General features: G+C 40.7%; 2 protein-coding genes across 3 annotated transcripts in view; one reads left to right on the forward strand and one right to left on the reverse strand.

Moving 5' to 3' along the window:
* Nucleotides 1–7,346: 7,346 nt before the first annotated feature.
* LSM5 (LSM5 homolog, U6 small nuclear RNA and mRNA degradation associated) lies at nt 7,347–11,403 on the reverse strand. The gene is made up of 5 exons (XM_084283145.1): nt 11,329–11,403; nt 10,308–10,403; nt 10,054–10,081; nt 9,341–9,413; nt 7,347–7,596 (listed from the first exon to the last, which is right to left on the reverse strand). Exons 1-5 carry the CDS (start codon nt 11,372–11,374, stop codon nt 7,564–7,566), a joined length of 276 nt encoding a protein of 91 aa, XP_084139271.1. The 5' UTR covers nt 11,375–11,403; the 3' UTR covers nt 7,347–7,563.
* Nucleotides 11,404–13,735: 2,332 nt separating this feature from the next.
* AVL9 (AVL9 cell migration associated) overlaps nt 13,736–22,916 on the forward strand; it is a 43,412-nt gene continuing 34,231 nt past the window's right edge. For both annotated transcript variants that reach the window (XR_014618259.1, XM_084283208.1), the window contains exon 1: nt 13,736–13,992. Coding sequence is in view for 1 of the 2 variants with exons in the window: in XM_084283208.1 (XP_084139334.1) it covers nt 13,909–13,992 (84 nt within the window). In the remaining variant the exon portion in view is untranslated. The remainder of the gene's footprint in view (nt 13,993–22,916) is intronic.

A 22,916-nucleotide genomic window follows, 5' to 3' on the forward strand; every position in this document is an offset into this window, starting at 1 on the left:
TTACCTCACTTTAAAGTGCTGAGAAAATTACTTCTTCTGTAAAGCTGCGTTCCATTTATTATTTTAAAATGTTTTCTGAAAACAACATAATTTCATAGCCTAATCCTTAAAGCATTTCTTTTATGGTATGATTTTTTTTCCAAGTATCAACACAGGAAGATTCTAAATTGCTTTAGCAATGTGTTTGCTACAGTTGCATATGACCAACATGCCTTGTTTATTTATTTTTATTTTTTTTTCCCTTGAAACAAGTAAACAATGCAACTAGTACTTTCTTTCAAATGCTATACAGAAGGAAAAAGTACAGACTCTGCTCTGTTAATATGCTAATAAATAAGTGAAGGAGGCTGCTACAGATGTGGAAACTATATAGGCTTTGCTATGCTAATTTTAAAATGGAAAAAAAATAAAAAAAAGCTCTTATTGTTTCAACACTTAGCTCCACTTTTTCCTCATTTGCAAAGCAGATCCTTAGCTCTGAGAGACTGACTAGAATTACCTAGAACAAGCATCATTTTAGCATATGACCTGTTTGTTAGATGGTAAAAAGGTCGCTATATCTTGATTAATGTTATATAGCACTACACGATAGGATTCATAAACACATTTCTGTCCCAAGGGGCTCAGTTCTATTTTATTTTCCAGTGACACATTCCTAACAGCAGCTTTTACTTAGAGATGAGCAGCCTACAACTTCTTCAGTGGGTACTTATCCTAGGAAGTCAATAAATCTCTTTTCCATAGTCACAAGCAGTTTTCAAAGATGTGACATTTTGGTCCAGTTATTAACTGACCCTAAGCAAGGATGAAAATGCAGGACGATCAATAAATGTGAGAAAGACCTTTGGTGTTAAGGAACCCAGACAAACTAGTGCAGCTTTCTTTCCTACTGACTTCAAAAAAACACTGCTGATCATACTGATAATCCCTCCAGTATTTACAGTTTACAGGAAGTGCTCAATCTACAAGAGCCTGACCTCAAAGTATAACTTGAAAAATAGCTGCTTAACCTAGAAAGGGCAAGACTGAAGAGAAATAACAATGTTTAAATATCTACTAAGCAGCTATAAAAACAAGCTTTAGTGTACATCCACTACACATGGAATAATGACCTTAAATTATCTTGCACTTTACAAACTGAAAAAGCAATACAGGAAAATTTTTAAGAATTATACAACCATTTGTCAAGAATGATACAGAAAGTCAATTGTTCACCTTTAGACTATGAAACACTAGATTATCTTTAAATGTTCTCACCCTATTGCCATCGCTTTGTGTATTTCTATGATCATCACACAAAAGCATCATCCCCAGCTGTGTGCTTATAACTATGTATGCATATGCACATGTGCACATGCAAATTCATTTCTTTATTATGCACAGTTGAAGATTACTCATAGGTAAGCCAATTAACATAAACAGCATTCAAATTAAACCTTAGTTACTTGAAAAACATTAGCCCAATGGATCACTGTAATCAGTATGTAAATTCTTTTTTCAAAATTCTGTTCTCATAAATCACAATAAAACCATTTCTTTTACAGAGCCTAGGCCATCTACTTTCCAATATTCACCTTCTCTGTCATCAGGTATTTAATAGTAAAACAACTGACAGAGGCCAAGCACTGTAACTAGCATAACAGCTTACCTCCACACCAGCTGCATTTTAATCTAAATAAGTATTATGGTTTAGAAAGTATACATGCAAATACACTTTTGCAATTACACAAGATTTAGAAGGAGTAATGTGCAACTGGATAGACCAAGGACTCCACAGTAGCATGCTACCTCAGATCAACATACCGTCTAGAAGGAAGGGAAGTACAGAAACATTCATCCAGATAATACATGTAATAATAATAATAATAATAATAATAATATAATGCAGTAGTAGGAAAAGGTGGTTTGTTTGTTTTTTTTTTTTTTTTTTAAATAGACCGCATGTTAGTTGCAATCCATTGAAACAATATATGCAACAACAGTTAAAACACTGGCACAGTGTCCTGAAATGAGCATTCACTGTCTGTTGCCAGATGCTGCCAGCAAACAAAGGCAGTAGGATCAGCAGAAGAGTGTAATACACTGGAACTGAAATTTTAAAATACATCACAAACATAGATAGCCATTCTCAGCACGGTCTACAGAGTTGTATAGTTATTTTGTAACTTGCAAGAATGAGACTCCAGAATTTGCCTCGGGTTATGTTAGATTTTAAATTACATTTTTTAAATTGTTTCAGAAATATAAGAACCTTGGTACAGTGACTCTCATAGACTGCATAAACACAACTGGTCTTTCTCCCATTGTGAGAGGAATAGAAAAATATTCCTATCCTCATGTTAGCGTAACTGAGGTCACAGGAGGATCTGTACTTTTCCACTGACTGAAAGGAACAGACCAGGTTCTTGTGCCTCCTGCATAGCTGAAGCGTTCAGTTGCCTGGTAACTTGTTCTAAGCTATTGCGTATGAATGACACATACATGTAGGAACACAAAGCTGCCCGTTAGGTTTATGAGCCAAAATAGTTTACAGCAACACAATGGTTTACAGCAATTCAGAAAGTTTAACCTAAATTCCACAGAATTCGGTGTATGTGCTTACATGGTTTGATGAACAAAACTTTGTGTCCTTTTCTTTTTATATAAAAGTTATTTGTAAGTTAATTTGGAACATAGACAAGGCATAGTATTAAAAACCAAATGTATCAATTAATAGAAAAAAATACCTTTTCATATTGTTTCATATTGTTTTCACTTAAACATATTTTAATTCTAATAAAAACAAACAAAAAAACACATTTCTAAATTTTCTCTTGTAAAACTGGAATGTCTCCAATTGTACCGTTCAATTTGTATATAAGATAGAAAGTTGGGCAAATAAGAAGCAACTTTAATCAGTCCTCACACTCAGTTACAAACCAGTCCTCGTATTACTTCTTAGAACGGATCAGGTTGGAAGGGACCTTAAGGATGATGTAACTCCATACCCCCTGCCATAGGCAGGGATGCCACCCACTAGATCAGGTTGGCCAAGGCCCCATCGAGCCTGCTCTTGAAACCGGACTCATTCTCACAGGTCCACATTTTTCTTGTGCTGGGGGCTCCAGACCTGGACACAGTACTCCAGGTCCAGGTGGGGCCTCACAAGGACAGAGCAGAAGTGAACAATCACCCACCTCCCTCGACCTGCTGGTCACACCTCTGTTGATGTAGCCCAAGACGCAGTTGGCCTTCTGGGCTGCTTCACACACCGCTGGCTAATGTTGAGCCTTTCATCCACCAGAACCCCCAAACTCTCCATGGGGCTCTTCTCAGTAATTTCTTTTCCCAGTCTGTCCTCATGTCTGGGACTGTCCCGACCCAGCTGCAGCACCCTGCACTTGTTGAACCTCATGCAGTTCACATGGGCCCACTTCTCCAGCTTGTCCAGGTCCCTCTGAATGCACCTCTACCTTCTGTTGTATGTACTGCACCACTCAGCTCTGTGTCATCTGCGAACTTGCTGAGGGTGCACTCAATCCCATCGTCTATGTCACTGATGAAGATATTGAAAAACAACAGTCCCAAGACAGACTCCTGAGAAACACCACTTGTCGTCACCGGCCTCCACCTGAACATTGACTCCCACTCTCTGGGTGCAGCCATCAAGCCAATTCCTTATCCACTGGATGGTCCACCCTTCAAATCCATATCTGTCCAATCTAGAGATTAACGTGTCATGTTGGACATGTCAAAAGCCTTACAGCAGTCCAAATACATGACATAAGTCTGTCTTCCCTTGTCAACTGAGGCAGTCACTCCATCATAGGAGGCCACCAGACTGGTCATGCACAATTTGTCCTTGGTGAAGCCATGCTGGCTGTCTCCGATCACCTCGTCTTGGATGTGCCTTAACATTGCCTCCAGGAGGATCTGTTCCATAATCTTTCCAGGCACAGAGGGGAGGGTCACCGGTCGTTAGTAATGATCTGTCAATTTATGCTTGCTGAGTCTGAGAGATCATGTGATGTCTTATGAAAAGGTATTTTCTTCTATTAATTGATACATTTGGTTTTTAATACTATGCCTTGCCTATGTTCCAAATTGACTTACAAATAACTTTTATATAAAAAGAAAAGGACACAAAGTTTTGTTCATCAAACCATGTAAGCACATACACCGAATTCTGTGGAATTTAGGTTAAACTTTCTGAATTGCTGTAAACCATTGTGTTGCTGTAAACTATTTTGGCTCATAAACCTAACGGGCAGCTTTGTGTTCCTACATGTATGTGTCATCCATACGCAATATGAGGTTGGTCATACCAAATCTTCCTTCAGATTAATCTTTCAGTTTTAGATTTCATGCAAGAGCAGACATCAAGTCTCCTTAACCACTGAAACCAGTGCCAATTTGTCAATGAACAGCATCAGAAATTGTCCTTGAGCATCTTTCTTCAAAATTTTTCTTTTTAGAATGTTAATATTGCTGCACCACAGACTTTCACTCGTAGTCACACATTCTTCTTTAGACTCTAAGGCAACTTAATACTTTAAAACCACAACATCAGTGTACTTGATACAGCTTTTCCACTCTAAATTTTGATGACTGTGAAAAGCTGCAAGTATTTTAAAAAATAACTTGCTTGTTCTTGCTAAAGAAATAAAAAGATGAAGCGTTATTAAGGACTAGTGCAAACCTGTAAGTATCCATAAAGCTATGAATAGGAAATGTATAATTTGTTAACATCACTATTTGAACACAGGCATGCAAAACATTCATCAGTTGAATTCTGAAGCCTATAGCTGAAGTGATGGGCAGTTCCCCCAAGGATAAAACATACACCAAAAGCCACCAGTAAGCTAGGAATCTCTTTAACTTTCATGTAGTTAAAAAAAAAAAAAAAAAAATCTTTTAAATAAATAAATAAATAAATAAATAAATGGGGAAATCCCAAATAGTCATAGGGAAAATAGTAAACATTTAGGGCTTTAATTTCTTTTTACATTTCTTTTTATGTTTATTGTTTAATCAGGACAGAGAAACATAGAACATTCGCAACAGCAATATTCAGGTCAGTTTGAGATCTTGGTATCACTGAAATATATGTCAGCGAAATCTAAAGATGTGGGGATGGCACTTTAGGACTAATTTATGTTCATACATACATATATACCCACTTCCCAACTCCCCATTGCTATCTTAACTATGTCTGCAACTAAACTAAAATAGAAGGCAAAAACCAAGACAACCATGCAGCAAAACTGAAGATCACTGCAACCAGTGCTGTCTTAAAGATGGGAAAAAAAGTGCTGAAAGGTACCATAGCTATACTCGTTGTAAGCATAAACTTATTTTAACCAAATGATCCCTCCTTAATTTAATCTTTAAGCATTATTAAGGTTTACGTATTCTTAAAGCCTAAGATATTATTTTTGAACAACCTACTTGCAGTGACAAACTAATTGGCATTCTGGAGAATGCGAGTGTCCAAAAACTTCTACAGGACAATAGAGTATCAACACATTAAAAAACTCTAGATGAGCGAAGAAAAAACACTCATTTATTCACACTGAAAAATCTTACTTGCTCTTTCTAAACAACAGGCTACAGGAATATTGAATGCAAAGTAAAGCAGACTAGTCTGGAATACTTTGAATTTTCTGCTCGACATTACAAATCTTTCTTTTCATATTATAAATCATTAAGAGCATGTGAGCAGTAAAGAAATTGTCACTAGAGTGGTCTGCAGACATCAAAAGTCACGATGAAGATGTCTACCTAGGAGATAAGTCTTACCACTTCCTCTGAAGTGAGTGAACAAACAACCAAGGGAGGAATCGAGGCAATAGAAAATTATTCCAAAGATAAAACCCTGAGAACGTAAAATATTTGTGCTGTCTGAATAAAACCCCCAAAAGAAACAAAATAGTTTATCTTTCCCTTTGAAAAGTTGCTTTTTCTCTCTCAAGCATGAAGATACCCTTCAGTTCAGGAATGTCTGCAAAATAGTGAGCGAAGTACATACACTGGAATATGTAGAACTTACTTCAAAAAGTACTGCACCTCCTAGAAATCTTTTAGGTGCACCAAAGAAAAGATTTAATTTATCTCTAGGAAATAACAAAACTAACAGATGATACTCCAATCAAATTAAGGGGATTTTGTTTTTTAAAAGATGTTTTATTTATATATTTTAAAAAGGCTGGAGGAAGTGGGAACGGAAATGAAAAACCAGGGAGTCACTAGTATAGATTGCAATGTCCAGATTCACTGGTGACAACAGCTGAACCCATGTTCAGAGCAAGTGGGTCTGAATGTAGCATGTTCCCTAGGGGAAGGGAGAGCCTCTTTCCCCCTTAAAAGGAAAATGCAAAAAGTTATCAATGTATTTCAAGCTAAGTTTCAGCTTTCAGAAGGCAGTTCTACAGTTATATAAAGCAAAAGGAAGCAAAAGGATTTTGCAGTCTCCTGGTCCTGAACCCCTTCCTTCAACTCTTCTTTCCTCTTCTTGTGATTGGAAAGCAATGTGCTTCCTGCCTCTGGGAGTTCATACTTTACCCTACGTATGTTATACCCTACTACTTCAACAGCAGACAGGCACCAGCAATTCTCCTCCAAAGAGATTTAAACATAGGAATCAGTTGAATAGTGTATTATGAAAGTATAAGCTGCACTGAACAGTATTTAGAGTCAGGTTCCCCACCCTAGTGATAAAACAAATATATCATTGCCTTACTTTATAGAAATTCTTATGAAGTTGTAGTTACCCCTGTATATATATCTATGTTTAGATCACAGGTGAGCAGAATCAACCAGGACTGTGTTTACTCTAAAATGAGTACTCTGAACTATGCAAGCACGCATGGGCAGCTCCTAGTTTAATTAAGCATACACAGCACCACTTAGTGGTGAAGATGAAGTCTCCACTGCCACAAATAAAAAAGTTTTGGCAGTCTTTTTTTCCCTAAACATTAAATCTGGCCTGTGTGTTCTTATTTGCCAAAGGCCATTACAGTGCCTTTAAGGAAGAGTATCTACCAAGCCAAGGAGGTCCAAAACTGCTGAACCTCAAAACCAGCAAAACCAAAGTCTGCAGAGTATCAAATAGATGCATCCACTTCACAAAAGTTTCCAGAGTTGTCCAGCATTCTGCCAGTTTCTGGTGACACAAGTGATTTTTTGGCCTGTATGTCAATGAAGAGCAACACCTGTGTTTTACATAGGCTTGTGTCACAAATGAATGCAACAGATACAGAAAAAATTAGGCTGACAGCAACTGACACAATTTTGAAAAATAATTCTCAGTCATGCACTTAGGTAACAAAATACAATACTTAACCAAAAAAAAAAAAAAAAGCCTTTTATTCAGAACAAATTAGTACGTCTTTACAAGAAAGTCATGATTTCAACTTACAAAGTCAGCATTAGCAACACACCTTTCCTGAAGAGGAAATATTTGTCTTTTATCAAATGTCAAGTGATGCAAATAAAAAAAAAAAAAAAAAAAAAACACCCATACCCCCAAAAAGCTCTATTTAGATTATATATAACATGTCTTCATAGATGACAACCGTATTAAATTTATACTTCAGGTCCTTCTCCTCCAGGAACCAGCTATAAAAGAATAAGAATTTTGTGTTAGTGCCATGGATCCAAGTTTTACAAACCTGTATGTGACAGTTCTTCCTTTAAAAGATTCTAGCAAATAGAGTCTTCATGGTAGACCACAAAAGTGGTTTTTAGATTCATTATTGTCTTCCCCTCTCAGAAGAGGAAACCAGTTACTGCCAGAAAGGGACATGTCAAAAAGAAAGTCCAAAATACAAAGAATATTTGACACTCAACACAAAAGGAGTTCCTAGATAATGCATAGTATGTTTTTTTCTTTATTATTTAGTTCAAGAAAATGATTCTGTCTTGAAATGCTACAGTTCATTTTTAAAATAACAAAGAATATGCTTCCTTTCAAGAAGTATTTCTCCGATTGCCGATTCTCCTCCACACTTTTGCTATACTGGGAAGTTGGTTTTCCTCTTCCCAGCTTTCATGGCTAATCAAAGCTTGAAAAACTTGTAAAGAGTCTAAACCCTTCTACAGACAGCGTGAAATAAGTCAGCATAGCAATTTCCCATGAATACAGTAAAGAACTCAATAGAAGAGTAAATTCATATGGAAAAATATGAATAAGGGTAGAGGGGGAAAAAATCTAACATTCATTTTACTTTGATTTTCTTAATAACCAGCTGAGCCCTTCTAAAATACAAAGACCTTTGGTGTTTTGTGGACAGAAGTAAGAAGCTTAAAGCACCGGTTTTCTTGACAGAAGACGTGCCCTTAAAAGAGGCACAAGAGCCCTCATACAGAAATATGTTTGGACCTTGCTGAATATGTGCACACTAAGAATCACAAGCTTCTGCTTCAAGGGCAATATACCACCAGATCAACTGGTTGGTAATTATTCCTCCCCATACAAGAGGTCAGAATATGCACAGCACTCTAAGGATGCAGAACAACAACAATTTCTAAGTCTTTTTTTTTTACTTTGAAATTAAGATAGCATTTGCTCAGACACACTAAGAAGGTGTGAGGCAGGTAGGACAACAATATGGATATTATTCCCCACTCATACAGAGCAGACAGACTCAAGTCTGTCTTTCTCTACCCTCAAAATTAGGAATGCCCTCATGTAAGAAGTCCAGATTTGATAAGTTATCAATGCATGTAAGCAAAAAAACACCATGGGTTTGCTTTTGTTGTAAAGTATCTATGAAGCTGCAGAATTCAGTTAGTAATGCATAATCACAATATTCCTATTTTAGTACTGATTTACACACATCAGCAAGTGATGAACAAAAAACAGCACTTCTGATTTGGTATAGTCCAGCAAACCTGCAGATTACTTTTTTTTTTCCCGGAGCGTATTAAGGTACAGTTCTCTGGGCATCACAACGGCCAACTGACTTAGCAAGCTTTTAAGTATCTGAACTGCTGCAAAGACGTTACCTTACAGACAAAATAATGGATGAGATGTAGATGTATCCCATCCCACATACTTATGGAGGTAGACACTCATGGTTTAGAAGTCACTGTGGCAACCAGCTTATTCCAAAGCCAAAGTGATCCCACACCAAAAGACCAGAAAAGAATTGACCAAAATAAAATTACGGTCACGCTCCTCCTTCCATCCATTTTAAACTGTAAAATGTACAAAGTATGACAACGCGATCACTTCTCCATCATCATTCACATACATAAATGCTCTGGAAGCTACCTGAAGTAGCTCAAGTAGTTGACTTCAATCACTGATGAACAGGAACAGAAAAGAGACACACGCAGCGCTTTTACAACGAAAACTTACCATTGTTATGTTATTTCCATTTAGCAAAATCTGGTCTAGTTTTGTGATTCTTCTGCCCTCAGGTGTAATCTCACTGAAATAACAACAGAAGCAGTAAACAAGAGAATATTATTAAGAGTGACAACAGTTTTGATTAGAGTAATGGCACAAATCTACACATTAAGGTGGCATTTACTGGAAGCAACAAATAAGCTATTTGTTCCTCAGTGTTATCTTGATAAACTGACCACCTAGACAGAGAAAGCTACCAGACAACTAAATAGATCTGTTGAACTTCTCTGCTCAGCACAAAAACCATACAGTTTTACCCTCTAAACCTTGGCAAATTCTTCAATACCACTGATACTCAAAATAGGTTTCAAACAGCAACACTGCGTGACATCTGCTAACTTTTAAAATCTTTAGACATTAAGGAAATGCAAAAACAAACAAGCAAATAAACTGCTAGAGAGATCAACATAGAACCTATGCTAAATTAATGCTACAAATTACGAACTTGATTAGAAGCATCCACTGCGATAAATCATGTAAAAACTGCTCTATGACATAGCTGTCCTGAAAAGGTCACCCTCTACAGTTCAAGTCTGAGATATAAACTTCTCAGTTTGCAAATCTTCATGAAATATGAATACTCAGTTCACAGATCTTATACCATATTTTTTCCTCATGAAACCAAAGTTTTAATAGCAACAAGACATAAAAATAATACTTACAATTCTGTAACATCTTCTAACACCATATCTGAAGGTCCAGTTTCAAGGAAAATAAGGCACAAAATTTTTAAGTCAACATACTTAATTATTTTCATTTTACAGTAAACTATAAATTTTAATCCGGAAAATAGAATATCAGAATACACTTAATCCATACAAAAGGGTTCTACTCAACAAACTCAATACTTCCAAAGACAATAAATGAATTGAGCTTAAGCATATAGTTGATGGTTTTAAACATATCCAAAGGATACTGACAAAATCATCAAATCCTAGAAGCGTTCCAACGATTTCTTTATCACTCTTCATCACGATGTGAATGCGAGAGCCTATACATTTATCCACAAGTTCTGTAAATTAAAAAAGAAGAAATGCAGAGAGCTTAAGCAAACTTTTAAGACAAAAATCCTACCATCATGATGGCCAAAAGCTAGTTCACAGGGACGCTAATAAAATATATTCACACAGAAAAATATGCATATAAAGTGGAAAAACAAAAAAAAAAAAAGCTATTTCCTTGCACACATTACTACTATTGCATAAATAAATTTTTAAGTTGATAGACTGGAATAATGCACATACATTCACATTAGTGAAGACACTTTATTGTTACTGGTGTATATTTAACTAGGTCCTAGAATCATGACTCTATCATTAGGGTTGGTAAAGACCCCCAAGACCATCTGGTCCAACCATACCCCTACTACTAGTGTCACCCACCAAACCACGCCCCCAAGCACCACGTCCAGCCTTTCCTTGAACACCCCCAGGGACGGTGACGCCACCACCTCCCTGGGCAACCCGTCCCAGTGCCTGACTGCTCTTTCTGAGAAGAAATGTCCCCTCATTTCCAACCTGAACTTCCCCTGGCACAACTTGAGGCCATTCCCTCTAGTCCTATTGCTGGTGAGAAGAGGCCGACCCTCAGCTCCCCACACCTTCCCTTCAGATAGCTGCAGAGAGCAATGAGATCTCCCCTGAGCCTCCTCTTCTCCAGACGCAATAACCCCAGCCGCCCCTCGCAGTGCCCCAGCCCCTTCCCTGGGCCCGCTCCAGGTCCCCGCCGCCCTTCTGGCCCCGAGGCGCCCTCCCGCCAACCGCCCCCGCCGCATTCAAACCTCCCGCCCAGCAGCGCAACAGCGGCCCCCGCCTCCCCGCGGAGGGCACAAGAGCCGCCGCCGCCGCCCCCGCCCCGCCGGCATCAGGGGCACGGAGCAGCAGCCCGAGAGCAGCCCGGGGGCGGCACAGCAGCGCCGTGCCGGCGGCCGGGCTCACCGAGCGGCAGGAGCTGCGACGGGTTGGTGGTGGCGTTGGCCGCCATCTTGCCGCCAGGCCCGCCCAATCGCTGCCGGCCTCCCGCGCGGAAGTGCAGGGTTCACCCAGGGCGGGCCGCTCGCTCGGGGCCAGCCGCCAGGCGAGAGCAGCCGCTGGCGGAGCCGTCGTTCGCGGCCCCAAAGCTCGTCGCTCTGCTAATTGGCGTTTGTCTCAATTAGCGCCGTGGTCACGCGCTGCTGTGCGTAAGGAAGGCGGATGGCGCGTCACGCTGAGGTGTTTTTTTTTTTCGTCACGCGTTTCACAAAGTGGAAAAGATCGCTTCGGCTTTCATTCTCTTGTTGTTTAATCACAGAATCACAATTAATGGGTATTTCCCCCTATTTTTGCATTCCTAAGGCTTCTACTTTTGTAAATACCACCTAGATTCTTAAATTTTGAGACAGTCATCGTATCTCTGTCCAATTGTTACTTCCCTGTTTCTCCCTGTTTATTTTGCAGAAGTTTCCAAGCAGGAAATCCTGATCCCACCCAGTGCCATGATCACTGCCTTCTCCAACTCCATTTTCCTAACATAAAAAAAAAAAATCTTCCAAACAGGAAGTGAGATTGCAATCTGCAAGAAATCAGTTACAAGCCTCAATCCCAAATCAATGATTCATTTATGCTTTTCTCACACAGAAATTTGAAAATATTTATTATTTTTTTACTCACAAGCTCATCTCCACAAATTCACAATTTCTTTCTTCAGGAAGCTGGGCTATAGCTAAAAAGCACAGTGGATCTCCCAGCTGCCACAGGCACTGCTCAGGCCTGATGCTGCTTCTGGACATAAAACACACCGCCCGTGTGAACCTTGTTCACTTCAAGAAGCTGACGACTCCTTGTTACTGTTATGAAATTCAGAAATTCATATTTCATTCAAATTCTGATTATTGTACTAATGTTGGTTAAAGCTGGTGGTTGTAAAGTAAATATTACCGAGTGAAAAGAACAATGTGTATGGTTGAGTTTCTATTGATGTTTGTTGGAAATGCATTTCTAAGAGCGTCTGTGTCACCGCAGTTCTCTCTTCCTTTCTTTATCATAAATACACGCTGTGAGCTGTGAAAAAGACATCAGTCTTCCTGAAACAAGCCGATGTTTTCAGTCCAATGTTTAACATTTTTATGGCCTTGGTGAGAAAGAAAATTTCAAGCAGTGGGAAAAAAAAAAAAAATCTAATAATATATTCAGAGAAGCAATAAGCCATGATTACTCAGCAGTATCATTGAGATGCCTCTAGAATGAAAAATCCATAGCTGTGAGAGTGATGCCAGACTGCCCTTTCTTTCTTCAATGAACCAAGTAGGAGCTATAGTACCCCCATGCATCTTTTTTGGTACATCTCATTACTGCAGGAGATAATGGCTAGTATTTAATACTTTTTTTTTTTTTTTTTTTTTTTTAAGTATACTAAACATCATGAAAATAAGTTACAGAATAAAACCCAGTAAGAAATCATTTGCTTGCCAGTGCTGGATTGTTCCTTGTAGTTTATCCTTTGTTCCTTAAAGTATGTTTTATATAATGGAACTGCTACCAAACCTGAGGAACAATACGTAATTACATGCTTTATTGTTATAATTTGAGCCTCTGGGTATTGTGTTAGCGATGAGATATTCTTTGAGCACTCTTCTTTTATACTTCCTTCAAAAAGGATATCTTCCTCTGATTTCCACGGAGAATCTTAATTACTAAGGGCACCATCTCTACCGAACGGTTTGAATAAACAGAGCTGAATCATAAGAAAGGTTAATGAGGGAGTGCGGCCTGGGTGCAGTGAGATAAAGATTTTTCATTTTTCTCTCACACTGCATTTGCATGTGCTCCTGGACAAGTCTTTGAAGCATCTCCCTCGGGATCCAGCAATAAATGTTTAGGGGCAGCACAGCTCTAACAGCAGAAATGTCCCTTTTGCTCATTTCCAACCTTCAGCAGCCGAGCTGACCTAGGCGGATTAAACCCTGCTCAGCCACCATTTCGCCCTGCCCTTAATCTGCACGGCTTCAACTTGAAGCGATGGAGGCCGAGGATACACCGCGCTCTGCACTTTCAAGGGGGTTTTAAGGAAAAAAAAAATAAATAAATGAGAGGAGCTGGACCCTGCTGGCGGGGGAGCTGGGGGCTCCTCAGGGGGCTGACTGAGAGGAGAGGGGAGCCAGAGAGAGGTATTGGGGGCCAGAGAAGGGCTGGGAGAAATGCTTAACTTTCAATAAGCTGAAATAAAATTTTAATGAAGTGGTATTTTAACGGAATTAAGCTGTTTCTCCTCCGCGTCTTCGAGGGAGCCGGCGGGCTCCGTGGGGCCGCCTCCTGAAGTGTGGCGGTGCCCGCCCCCTCCCGCCGCCCGGGGGCGGCCATGGCGCGGGGGGCCGAGGGCGGCGCCGCTCCGCCTTCCCCGGCCGGGCGCTGCGGAAGCGAAGGCGGCCGGGGCCGGGTCCCGGTCCCCGTCCCCGTCCCTGCCGGTCCCCGGGAGCCGGGAGGCGGAGCGGAGAGCCCGGCCTGGGCGGCAGCCTGCGGGGCGGCCATCTCCGGGGCTCCATGGAGAAGCGGGGCGCCCTGCCGCCGCGGGGCCCGGTGCTGCACATCGTGGTGGTGGGCTTCCACCACAAGAAGGGCTGCCAGGTGAGGGGGGGGGGGGGGGGCGCCGCTGCCTTCAGCCATGCTTTGGGGTCGGGTTTTGGGGTGGTTCTTCAGCCTCTGCCTCGGGGCCGTTGGCGCTGGGGGAGCCGCCTGCGTGACTCTGCTTAATGCCCGAGCCAGGCGTGGGGCAGGGTGAGGGCCGGCAAGGGGAAGTCCTACAACTCTCCCCACACACACCCTACATAGCCCCATACACACCCTACATCGCCGCATACACACCCCACACCGCCCCAGGAGGCCCAGAGGACCGGGCCGGGCAGGGGGCTGCAGGGCCACCCGGCCCCTCAGCCGGCAGGTTGGGGCTTCCACCTGCTTTCTTCAATTATTTTTATTGTTTTTCATGCTAAATAGTTGCGCTAATTTCATGTGAAGGCTCGGAGGGGGTTGGAATTGTGATACCTACTGCAAATCATACCCGTTTAATGCATTGTCAAGTGTCTAAAACGTTAAAAAAAAAAAAGTTCCCTCCCTCCTTTTGCTGGCAGTCCAGGCTTGTGGTACCGTTTTGAGCTGGTAGAGTAAAACAATTCTATATAAACTTCTATGTAAGCCTGATGTGCCCGGGTTACAGATCCGTACTTAATTTAAATAAGTTTTTTTTGCCTGTCTCATCACCATTTTTCTTAAATATTTGACTGCTTCATCTGGAAAGTAAGGTAGCAAAAAATTAAGTCAGGTAGAAGAATGCCCTATATTTCATAGCTGTTTTATGCTCTTGATTTTTTTTTTTTTTTAATTATTTGTTCTCTGAAAGAAAAATCTTAGCAGGAAGGTTTTTTTTTTTGGGGGGGGGGGTCATGTATATAGAATTGTATTTCAGACTAAATAACAGGTATTCAAACACTTGTAAAATGTTATATGAAGAAATCTGGTGTTTAAGCTTCTAGAGTCATTACATATTTTATGATGGGACAGTCAGTGTTTTATGACTCTGGAAGCCTGAATAAATCCTGCACTCTGCTTAGGGAAATAGTGGTATGTTAAGAAATTCACATAGCTTTAAAATGATGAATAACTGTTCTGGTCATGTGGCTGCTGGTTTGTTTCTTAAATGTGGTTAAGTTCCAAGGTAACTTTGAACACTTGGACTTTCCGTTTCTTAAGTGACAAATAACCCTTGAAATCGGGTTTGTTACCAGCTAGGTCTCCAAACATAGCTGCTTTGTTATTAGCATAGCAGATAGAGAGGATGGTGGACTTGCCTTGCTGAGAGTTGGCGAGCCTAGCAGCCTTTCTCCTAAGCAGATAGCATATGAAGTGGCAGCCAGCATTGTTGGAGTGACCGAAAATGAATTTTGTATTTTGAGTTTCTGACTTACATTAGGAAATGTTAATCTGAATCTGTTTAACATATATAAATATATTATTTCCCCTTGTATTTCCATCCCCTTTCTTTTTTCTCATTAGCTAAGCCTTAAAGATTGTGTTTCAGTGGGGATGGCTCCCCACTAGGATTTTTCTTGTGGCTTTCTTGAATGGTGGTTTTTGAAATGGTTTGATACATTTCAGCTGTTGGAGAACCAAATGAACTGGTTTAGATAGCACTGCTACAGCAGCAACATATTTCAGCATTCCTCAAAGCTCTTTTGAAAGTGGGAGAGGGCAGACCAGTCTTTTTCTTGGAGCATTCTGTCTTTACAAAACTTGCAAAAATTATTGCACGTTGTTCTATCTGCTGGTTGTTGTCTGAGAACTTGGCTTGACCTGAAGTCATTTTGTACAAGGTACCAAAGGGTTAAAGTAGTGTTTGTTAATGCGTTAGTAAATTAAACAAGCTCAGGATAGTAACATGTAAAACAAATGATCATACCACAGAGCCTGAAGCTTAAGTGCAATAAATCTGGTTTTCTGAGAGTCTGCATGGTTTTGTAATGCATCCATTTTTCTCAGGGCACCCAGAGGTTGTTTGCATGTGGATGTTTGCAGGATCACTTTCTAGATATAATTAGATCGTCTTAGTTGCAAGGTTTACAATATTTATCAAGTCACTTTCTTGTCAGAGACTGTTAGGAATTGAACATTAGTTGGGGGTCTGTAGGAGGAAGCACGTTTATGCCCACATCTTGTTGGCCGGTTAAAAAAAAAAAACAACATAGGTTGGAGAAAAAAGTACATGTGGCTTTTGTTGCTTCTGTTTTTCTTCTGGAGTCTGTATTTCTTTTCTTGTAATATTATGCGGGGTTGATACAACAGCAAACCCATAAATTGATAACACTGAATTTTACCATGATGCCAGTAAAAAGGTTTTAGAAGTAAGTTTTCAGGTGTTGTCAGAAATTGGATGGGAAGATCTTTGAGCCAAAGTCGTTTTTTAAAACTATCTCAAGAAAGCAATTGGGGAATTTGCAGAGGAGGATCGCTGTGGGGAGGGGAAAGGGGAAGCTGGCACAGGGGTAAGAACCACAGCAATGTAGAGAAAATTGTTAGGACCACAAACAGCCAAACTGTGTGAAGGAAATCCAACTGCAGCAGTCTTCAGTCACCTAACCATAAAAAGAAGTGGGTGAGGGAGGTCAGTATGCAGAAGGAAGATTTATTTTTTTGAATCATGTGGATTACCTTCAAATAAATCCTTTGTCTCCATTTCCAGTAGTAGTAATGATACCAAGCATGAAAGTGAAGATGGGATGAGGAAGCAAAGACTTAAATTCTGTTGGGTTGAGTGAAGGAATCAGATCACTTGTTCCAGAATTTAGGAAGAACTGATCCAAGAAACTGGAGCCCTAAGAGCAAGACTTAAATATCTGCTACCTCTGACTTGGCAGATTTGTTACTGAAATAAAGAAAACATGTCCTAAAAGAACAGGAGGCAGGGAGCTGCGCAGCTATACCCTGATGAGCTTCATCAGTAGTATGCAAGACTCTGGAGAATTTGCAGAGGAAAGAATTTAATTAACAGTATGAAAATAAGTGGAATTAGCCCTGTGTGGATTCACTAAAGATAGATCATGGCTAGCTGACCCGCATCTTTTATAAGAATTAATGATCGAATTACTTTTCTCTGTAAAAAAAATAAATTAAAAATAAATAAATAAATATATATGGTTTAATCTGCCTGGAATTTGATAGCATATCGCACAAAATAAATCATTTTTTTAAGGTGGAGATGCTGGAGAACTAGTACAAGAGCTAGAACTTGTGTAAGGATCAGTATGAAGAAGAGGAAGCAGCAACAGATTTGTCAGAAGAGGAACTGCTGATGTGAAAGGTGCTTGCAAGTGGTGTTTCTCAAGACCAACTTTGGGGCATCATGAGTGGCTGTGGCAGCACATACACAGTAAAATCTAACAGTGATGACCAAATTTGAAGAATCGTGCAAGAACTGGATGATGTTGGATGCTGGTGTGGCAGAAATGGGGTGACATGAAAGCATGCAGTAGGAATGAATAATGACCATGTATGCTTGGGAATCAGCATTAGGAGACCTCTGGAAGAGGAAAGAAAACTGCGTATGATCAAGGATAAGCCCCAAAAGTGAGATGATTTGGAAGAAAGGGTACGATGAAAGTAGTTCTGTAATGTATTAATTATTATACGTCAATAAATGCATTCTGATTCATCTTTCAGAAGAATGGATTCTGATTCTGTCACTTCAGGAATGGGTGCAATAGTCCTTGGGTGATCTGTTTCAGAGAAGGGTGATTTGGAGGAGCCTGGCTGGGTAGGCTGATGGAAAGTGTTTTTGAGACTGCAGTCTGATGGACGGTATCAGCCGCCTCTCACCTGCCAGCCTGTTCTCCCCTTTCCACCACTCCCAGCTGCAAAGGAGAGGCAGTTCTGCGGTGAACTGAAACGGGGAACTGCCGTGACAAAAAAAAAAAAAAAAAAAAAAAAGTAAGCTTTGTTTCGGTAGCTCGTTTGTGTTCTGGTTGGTTCACTGATCTGTTTAGAGTTTGCATCTGCAGAAGACAGCTACGCTGGCACAAGAGAAGACAACATGGGGAAGTATTCATTGAACCACCGCGTTACATGCTGCGATATTCCAAGAGCATGTCAGAAAGCGGAAAAAAATCTGAAAAAAAAAAAAAGCGTTGGCACAAGAGCAATTGGATGAAAGCTGTCTGAGGACACAATATAGATTGGATATGAGAGCAAAAAAAAGAGCAAAGTTAGAAAGCAACTTTCAAATGAGAGTAATTCAGACTGTGTTTCTATCTGTGTTCTCTCAACAGTTTTACCAATAAATGCCTGTAGAGTTAGGTGTTCTGGCAGGTTTCTTGATCACAGTTGTTTTCATCAGCTGACTCCCCCTCTGACAGTGTCTTTGGGAATGAGGGCGATAAAAATACAAATGTGGTGTAAAGCTGGTGTGCATCTAGGTGTATAGCTTAAAAATGAGTATTTTAACTTTGGCATTTTAGATTCTCTGCATGCGATTGCCTATAATAATGAAAGTAATTATGATTCTGATGCATTCTTAGACAAGTGCTGTTCTGGTTAGACTTTGATCGTCTGAAGTGTATAAATGTACCTGTTGTTCAATTTAAAGCTAAGTATAAGAAATGATTAAGCTATACAGCAAATCATTTTATGTGCACTTTGGAAATATATAGGGACATCCTTTTTCTTGTACGGACTTGAAAAAAATCCAGATGCATTCGTTTACAAAAAGCGAAATTCAAGGGATCAGTCCATTTCTGTGTGCCTTTTGATTCATAGCGTGAGTGTGATGATGGTTGTTGTGTGCACTTTCCCGTTAGGCTGTGGGTCCTTTTTCCATGTGAAGTAGCATTTTGTAAGGAAAAAGTTAAGACTTGCTGTGCTTGTGTGGTTCAGTCTGAGGACAGTTTCCCCTGTAGCTGGTATGAACTTAGAGATGCTGCTCACTGTGAAGATGGCTTTATGCTGTGTGAAAGTAATGTGCTGCTTTTTCAAAGTAAATGTATGTTTTTTTTTTTTTAAGGAGTTTTCTCTAGCAAAGTACTGAGTAAGCTTTCAGGGAAGTTGTATTCTTTTGTCTGTTTATGCTAGCAGGTCCCTAACCTGCTTATTTGCTTTTATTAGCTATTGAATTATGTTGTGATAGCAATGAAGTACTCAAAAAATTGATCTCTGTTTGATCATTGGAACAGGCTGCCCAGGGAAGTGGTGGAGTCACCATCCCTGGAAGTCTTCAAAAGACGTTTAGATGTAGAGCTTAGGGATATGGTTTAGTGGAGGGCTGTTAGCGTTAGGTTGGAGGTTGGACTCGATGACCTTGAGGTCTCTTCCAACCTAGAAATTCTGTGATTCTGTGATTCTGTGATCTCGCTCTTTGTCAAAGAGAAGATGGAGTTACAGCACTGTGCTGATGGAAGGGGAGGAGAAGCTTGGCTGGAAAGCAGATCCATCTAGTATTTGACGTGCTCTCAACCAGCCCATTAAGGAAAGGAATGATAATTTGCTTGAAGCATGCATTGTGATGAGTTTCTTTCCTTTGAATGTACAGGCTGACTTTATGGGAACCTTTGTAAGTGCTTAATTAAATGAAATAGCAGAAATCTTGACATGTGCAGAGATCTTGGGTAGTATTCATTCAATCACGATCTTCATTCATCTGAAATGAAATGACTAAAACACTTAATAAATAGTCAAAAAAAAGTTGCTTTTTTGATACCTGTTTGGTATCAAAGAGGAGAAGTGGCCTAAATAGAAATGAATAGCAAGCATAGCCCTTCATCATATGTAGTTGCTTATCATGTCCATTAATGAAAAACATACTATTTTAATTTGGTAGCCATGTCTATAAGCTTCTCTTGTACAGGATACAAGTTAGCTGAATCCTGTGGAGGAAAATTTTGCTTGCTTTAAACAAACTCTGGGTACCGATTCACTGTGATCCCACAAAAAAGTGCTAACCACAATTATTTCTTTTCTTCTTAGCCTTTCATGCCTTACAAGGCTCTAACTGAATAGTAGCTAGTTCTTGATTAGATCAGTTTAGTTTCTCTACTATTTTATCTTAAAAAATCAGGGAAAAATGAAATTCTTTAAAGATACAGTAAAAAGAAATGAAATACTAAAAACATTCATGTAAGTAAATAATTAAATCCAGAGCCAGAAATTGTGAAATCAGTAACTAGGCCAAAAAAAAAAAAAAAAGCTTACGGGCATAACATGTCTGATTTTAGCTTAAATTCCTAATTTGTCTGCTCAGGTCATCAGCTTTGCTTCTCTCTGCTCCTCACTGCCCAACACATATCCTTCCTTTGTGGGAATAATACACTTTCTAGTTATAAAAACACAGAGTTCAGGTTAAAGAAAAAGTTTCTTCTATGCCATAGTAAACTAGCATGTCTCAAGAGGATTTACAGAAAAAGCCACACAGACAGAAGTGCTTCCACAGTATTTTGTTGGCTTTATACCGTCCCAGCTGTAATAGCTGCAGCCCACAGTAATGTAATGCTTCTTAGACCTTCCAATAGAGGGTTTGCTGCTAATGTAGACTTGGGAGAAGTACTTTCAGGGTATTGCATTCCTTACTTAATTGGGAATGCTCTGCATAGTCCTGTGATGGAAAAAATTGCTTTAAATGACCTGTGAAATTTGAAAGTAAACAGAGGTAAATGGGGGGAAACGAGTTGTGTGAGAGAAATTCTTAAAATCGGTCGTTTGGGCATAAACTGGTTATAGAAGAGCCAGCCACAGACACAGTGTGAGCTGTTTCAGATTATCTGTAGCTGGTTGGTTCATTAGATACTGCTGCAGGTTTCTGGTCCACATCACTCTTAGTTCGGGTAGGGCTGTAAGATGTGGATTTCAGGGCTGTTTGTGCTGCTTTTCTGGAGCTGCTGGTACTGAATTTCATGGTAGTTTTCAGGAGCTGAAGTGGTAAGTGGCTATTGATTTCAGAGCAAATAAAGGAAAAGGGTCTTCTTTCAGAACCATGTAATGCTTCTTCTCATTACAGGTGAAAGATAAAGAACTTGATTTGCCTTTACACTTGGCTTTTAATTTTTGAAAGCAACAAATAGTGTGAAATTCGTATTTGTCATATGATAGAGGTCTTTTGCAAAAATCTAATCTGAACAGAGACTGACTGCTAGATGCATATTGTGTTGAAAAATGGATGCAGAAGTAGATGATCGCTTTGTGTAAGACTGAATCATGAGGTATAATTCCCCCCTGAACATCCTGCGTGCTAGCATCCTCAGGCAATTTGAGCTCTCAGTATCTGAGTTTTATTTACATATTGCAAGGCAGAGAGATAAGACTGACAATGTGGGAAGGCTTAAAATATGCTGACTACTCCAAAAAAAAGTACTTCTTGAAATAAAATTAAAGTGAGAACTGATTCCCTTCAAAAGTAGAGGGGAAAAATGATTTCAGCAAAGCTGGAGAAACTTGCAAGAAAGTTGCACAGGAGTTACTGTTAGTCCATTGACTTGTTCTTAAGGATTACATGGCCCCTTTGCTACTGCACTACCTATTGTGCAACTTGCATGTCTGAGTATGTTTCTGTGTGGACTGTGCTTGAAGATCAGTCCTCCTGCCTTGACTGATTGTGTATTCTGTTCCTAGCATACAAGTAAATCTTAAGAGAAGTGATGAAGCAACTGATGACACGGTTTTTAGAAAAGGTCCTGAGTATGTTTTGATATTTTAGAGAAAGAATGCACTTTGAGAGGTCTTACCTTCTTGAATTATATATGTTCTCATCCTGTAATTTGAGAGTTTCAAGTACTTTAGCTACTGAAGATAATTACACAGAATCACACAGAATTTCTAGGTTGGAAGAGACCTCAAGATCATCGAGTCCAACCTCTGACCTAACGCTAACAGTCCCCACTAAACCATATCCCTAAGCTCTACATCTAAACGTCTTTTAAAGACTTCCAGGGATGGTGACTCCACCACTTCCCTGGGCAGTCTGTTCCAATGCCTCACAACCCTTTCGGTAAAGAAGTTCTTCCTAAGATCTAACCTAAAACTCCCCTGGCTCAACTTAAGCCCATTCCCCCTCGTCCTGTCACCAGGCACGTGGGAGAACAGACCAACCCCCACCTCGCTACAGCCTCCTTTGAGGTACCTATAGAGAGCGATAAGGTCGCCCCTGAGCCTCCTCTTCTCCAGGCTGAACAAGCCCAGCTCCCTCAGCCGCTCCTCGTAGGACTTGTTCTCCAGGCCCCTCACCAGCTTCGTCGCCCTTCTCTGCACCCGCTCAAGCACCTCGATGTCCTTCTTGTAGCGAGGGGCCCAAAACTGAACACAGCACTCGAGGTGCGGCCTCACCAGAGCCAAGTACAGGGGACAATCACTTCCCTCGCCCTGCTGGCCACACTGCTTCTTACGCAAGCCAGGATGCTGTTGGCCTTCTTGGCCACCTGAGCACACTGCTGGCTCATATTCAGCCGACTATCCACCATCACTCCCAGGTCCTTCTCTGCCTGGCAGCTCTCCAACCATTCCTCTCCCAGCCTGTAGCTCTGCTTGGGGTTATTGCGCCCCAGGTGCAGGACCTGGCACTTGGCCTTGTTGAACTTCATGCAGTTGACCTCAGCCCATCGGTGCAGCCTATCCAGATCCTCCTGCAGAGCCTTCCTACCCTCAAGCAGATCGACACACGCACCTAACTTGGTGTCGTCTGCAAACTTACTGAGGGTGCACTCGATGCCCTTGTCCAGATCATTGATGAAGATATTAAAGAGGACCGGCCCCAGCACCGAGCCCTGGGGGACGCCACTAGTGACTGGCCTCCAACTGGACTTGGCTCCATTCACCACGACTCTTTGGGCCCGGCTATCCAGCCAGTTTCTAACCCAGCGAAGCGTGCGCCAGTCCAAGCCAAGAGCAGCCAGTTTCTTGAGGAGAATGCTGTGGGAGACGGTGTCAAAAGCCTTGCTGAAGTCAAGGTAGACCACATCCACAGCCTTTCCCTCGTCCACCCAGCGCGTCACTTTGTCATAGAAGGAGATCAGGTTCGTCAA

Source organism: Netta rufina (genome assembly GCF_964035555.1).
Source record: "Netta rufina genome assembly, chromosome: 2".
NCBI lineage: Eukaryota > Metazoa > Chordata > Aves > Anseriformes > Anatidae > Netta > Netta rufina.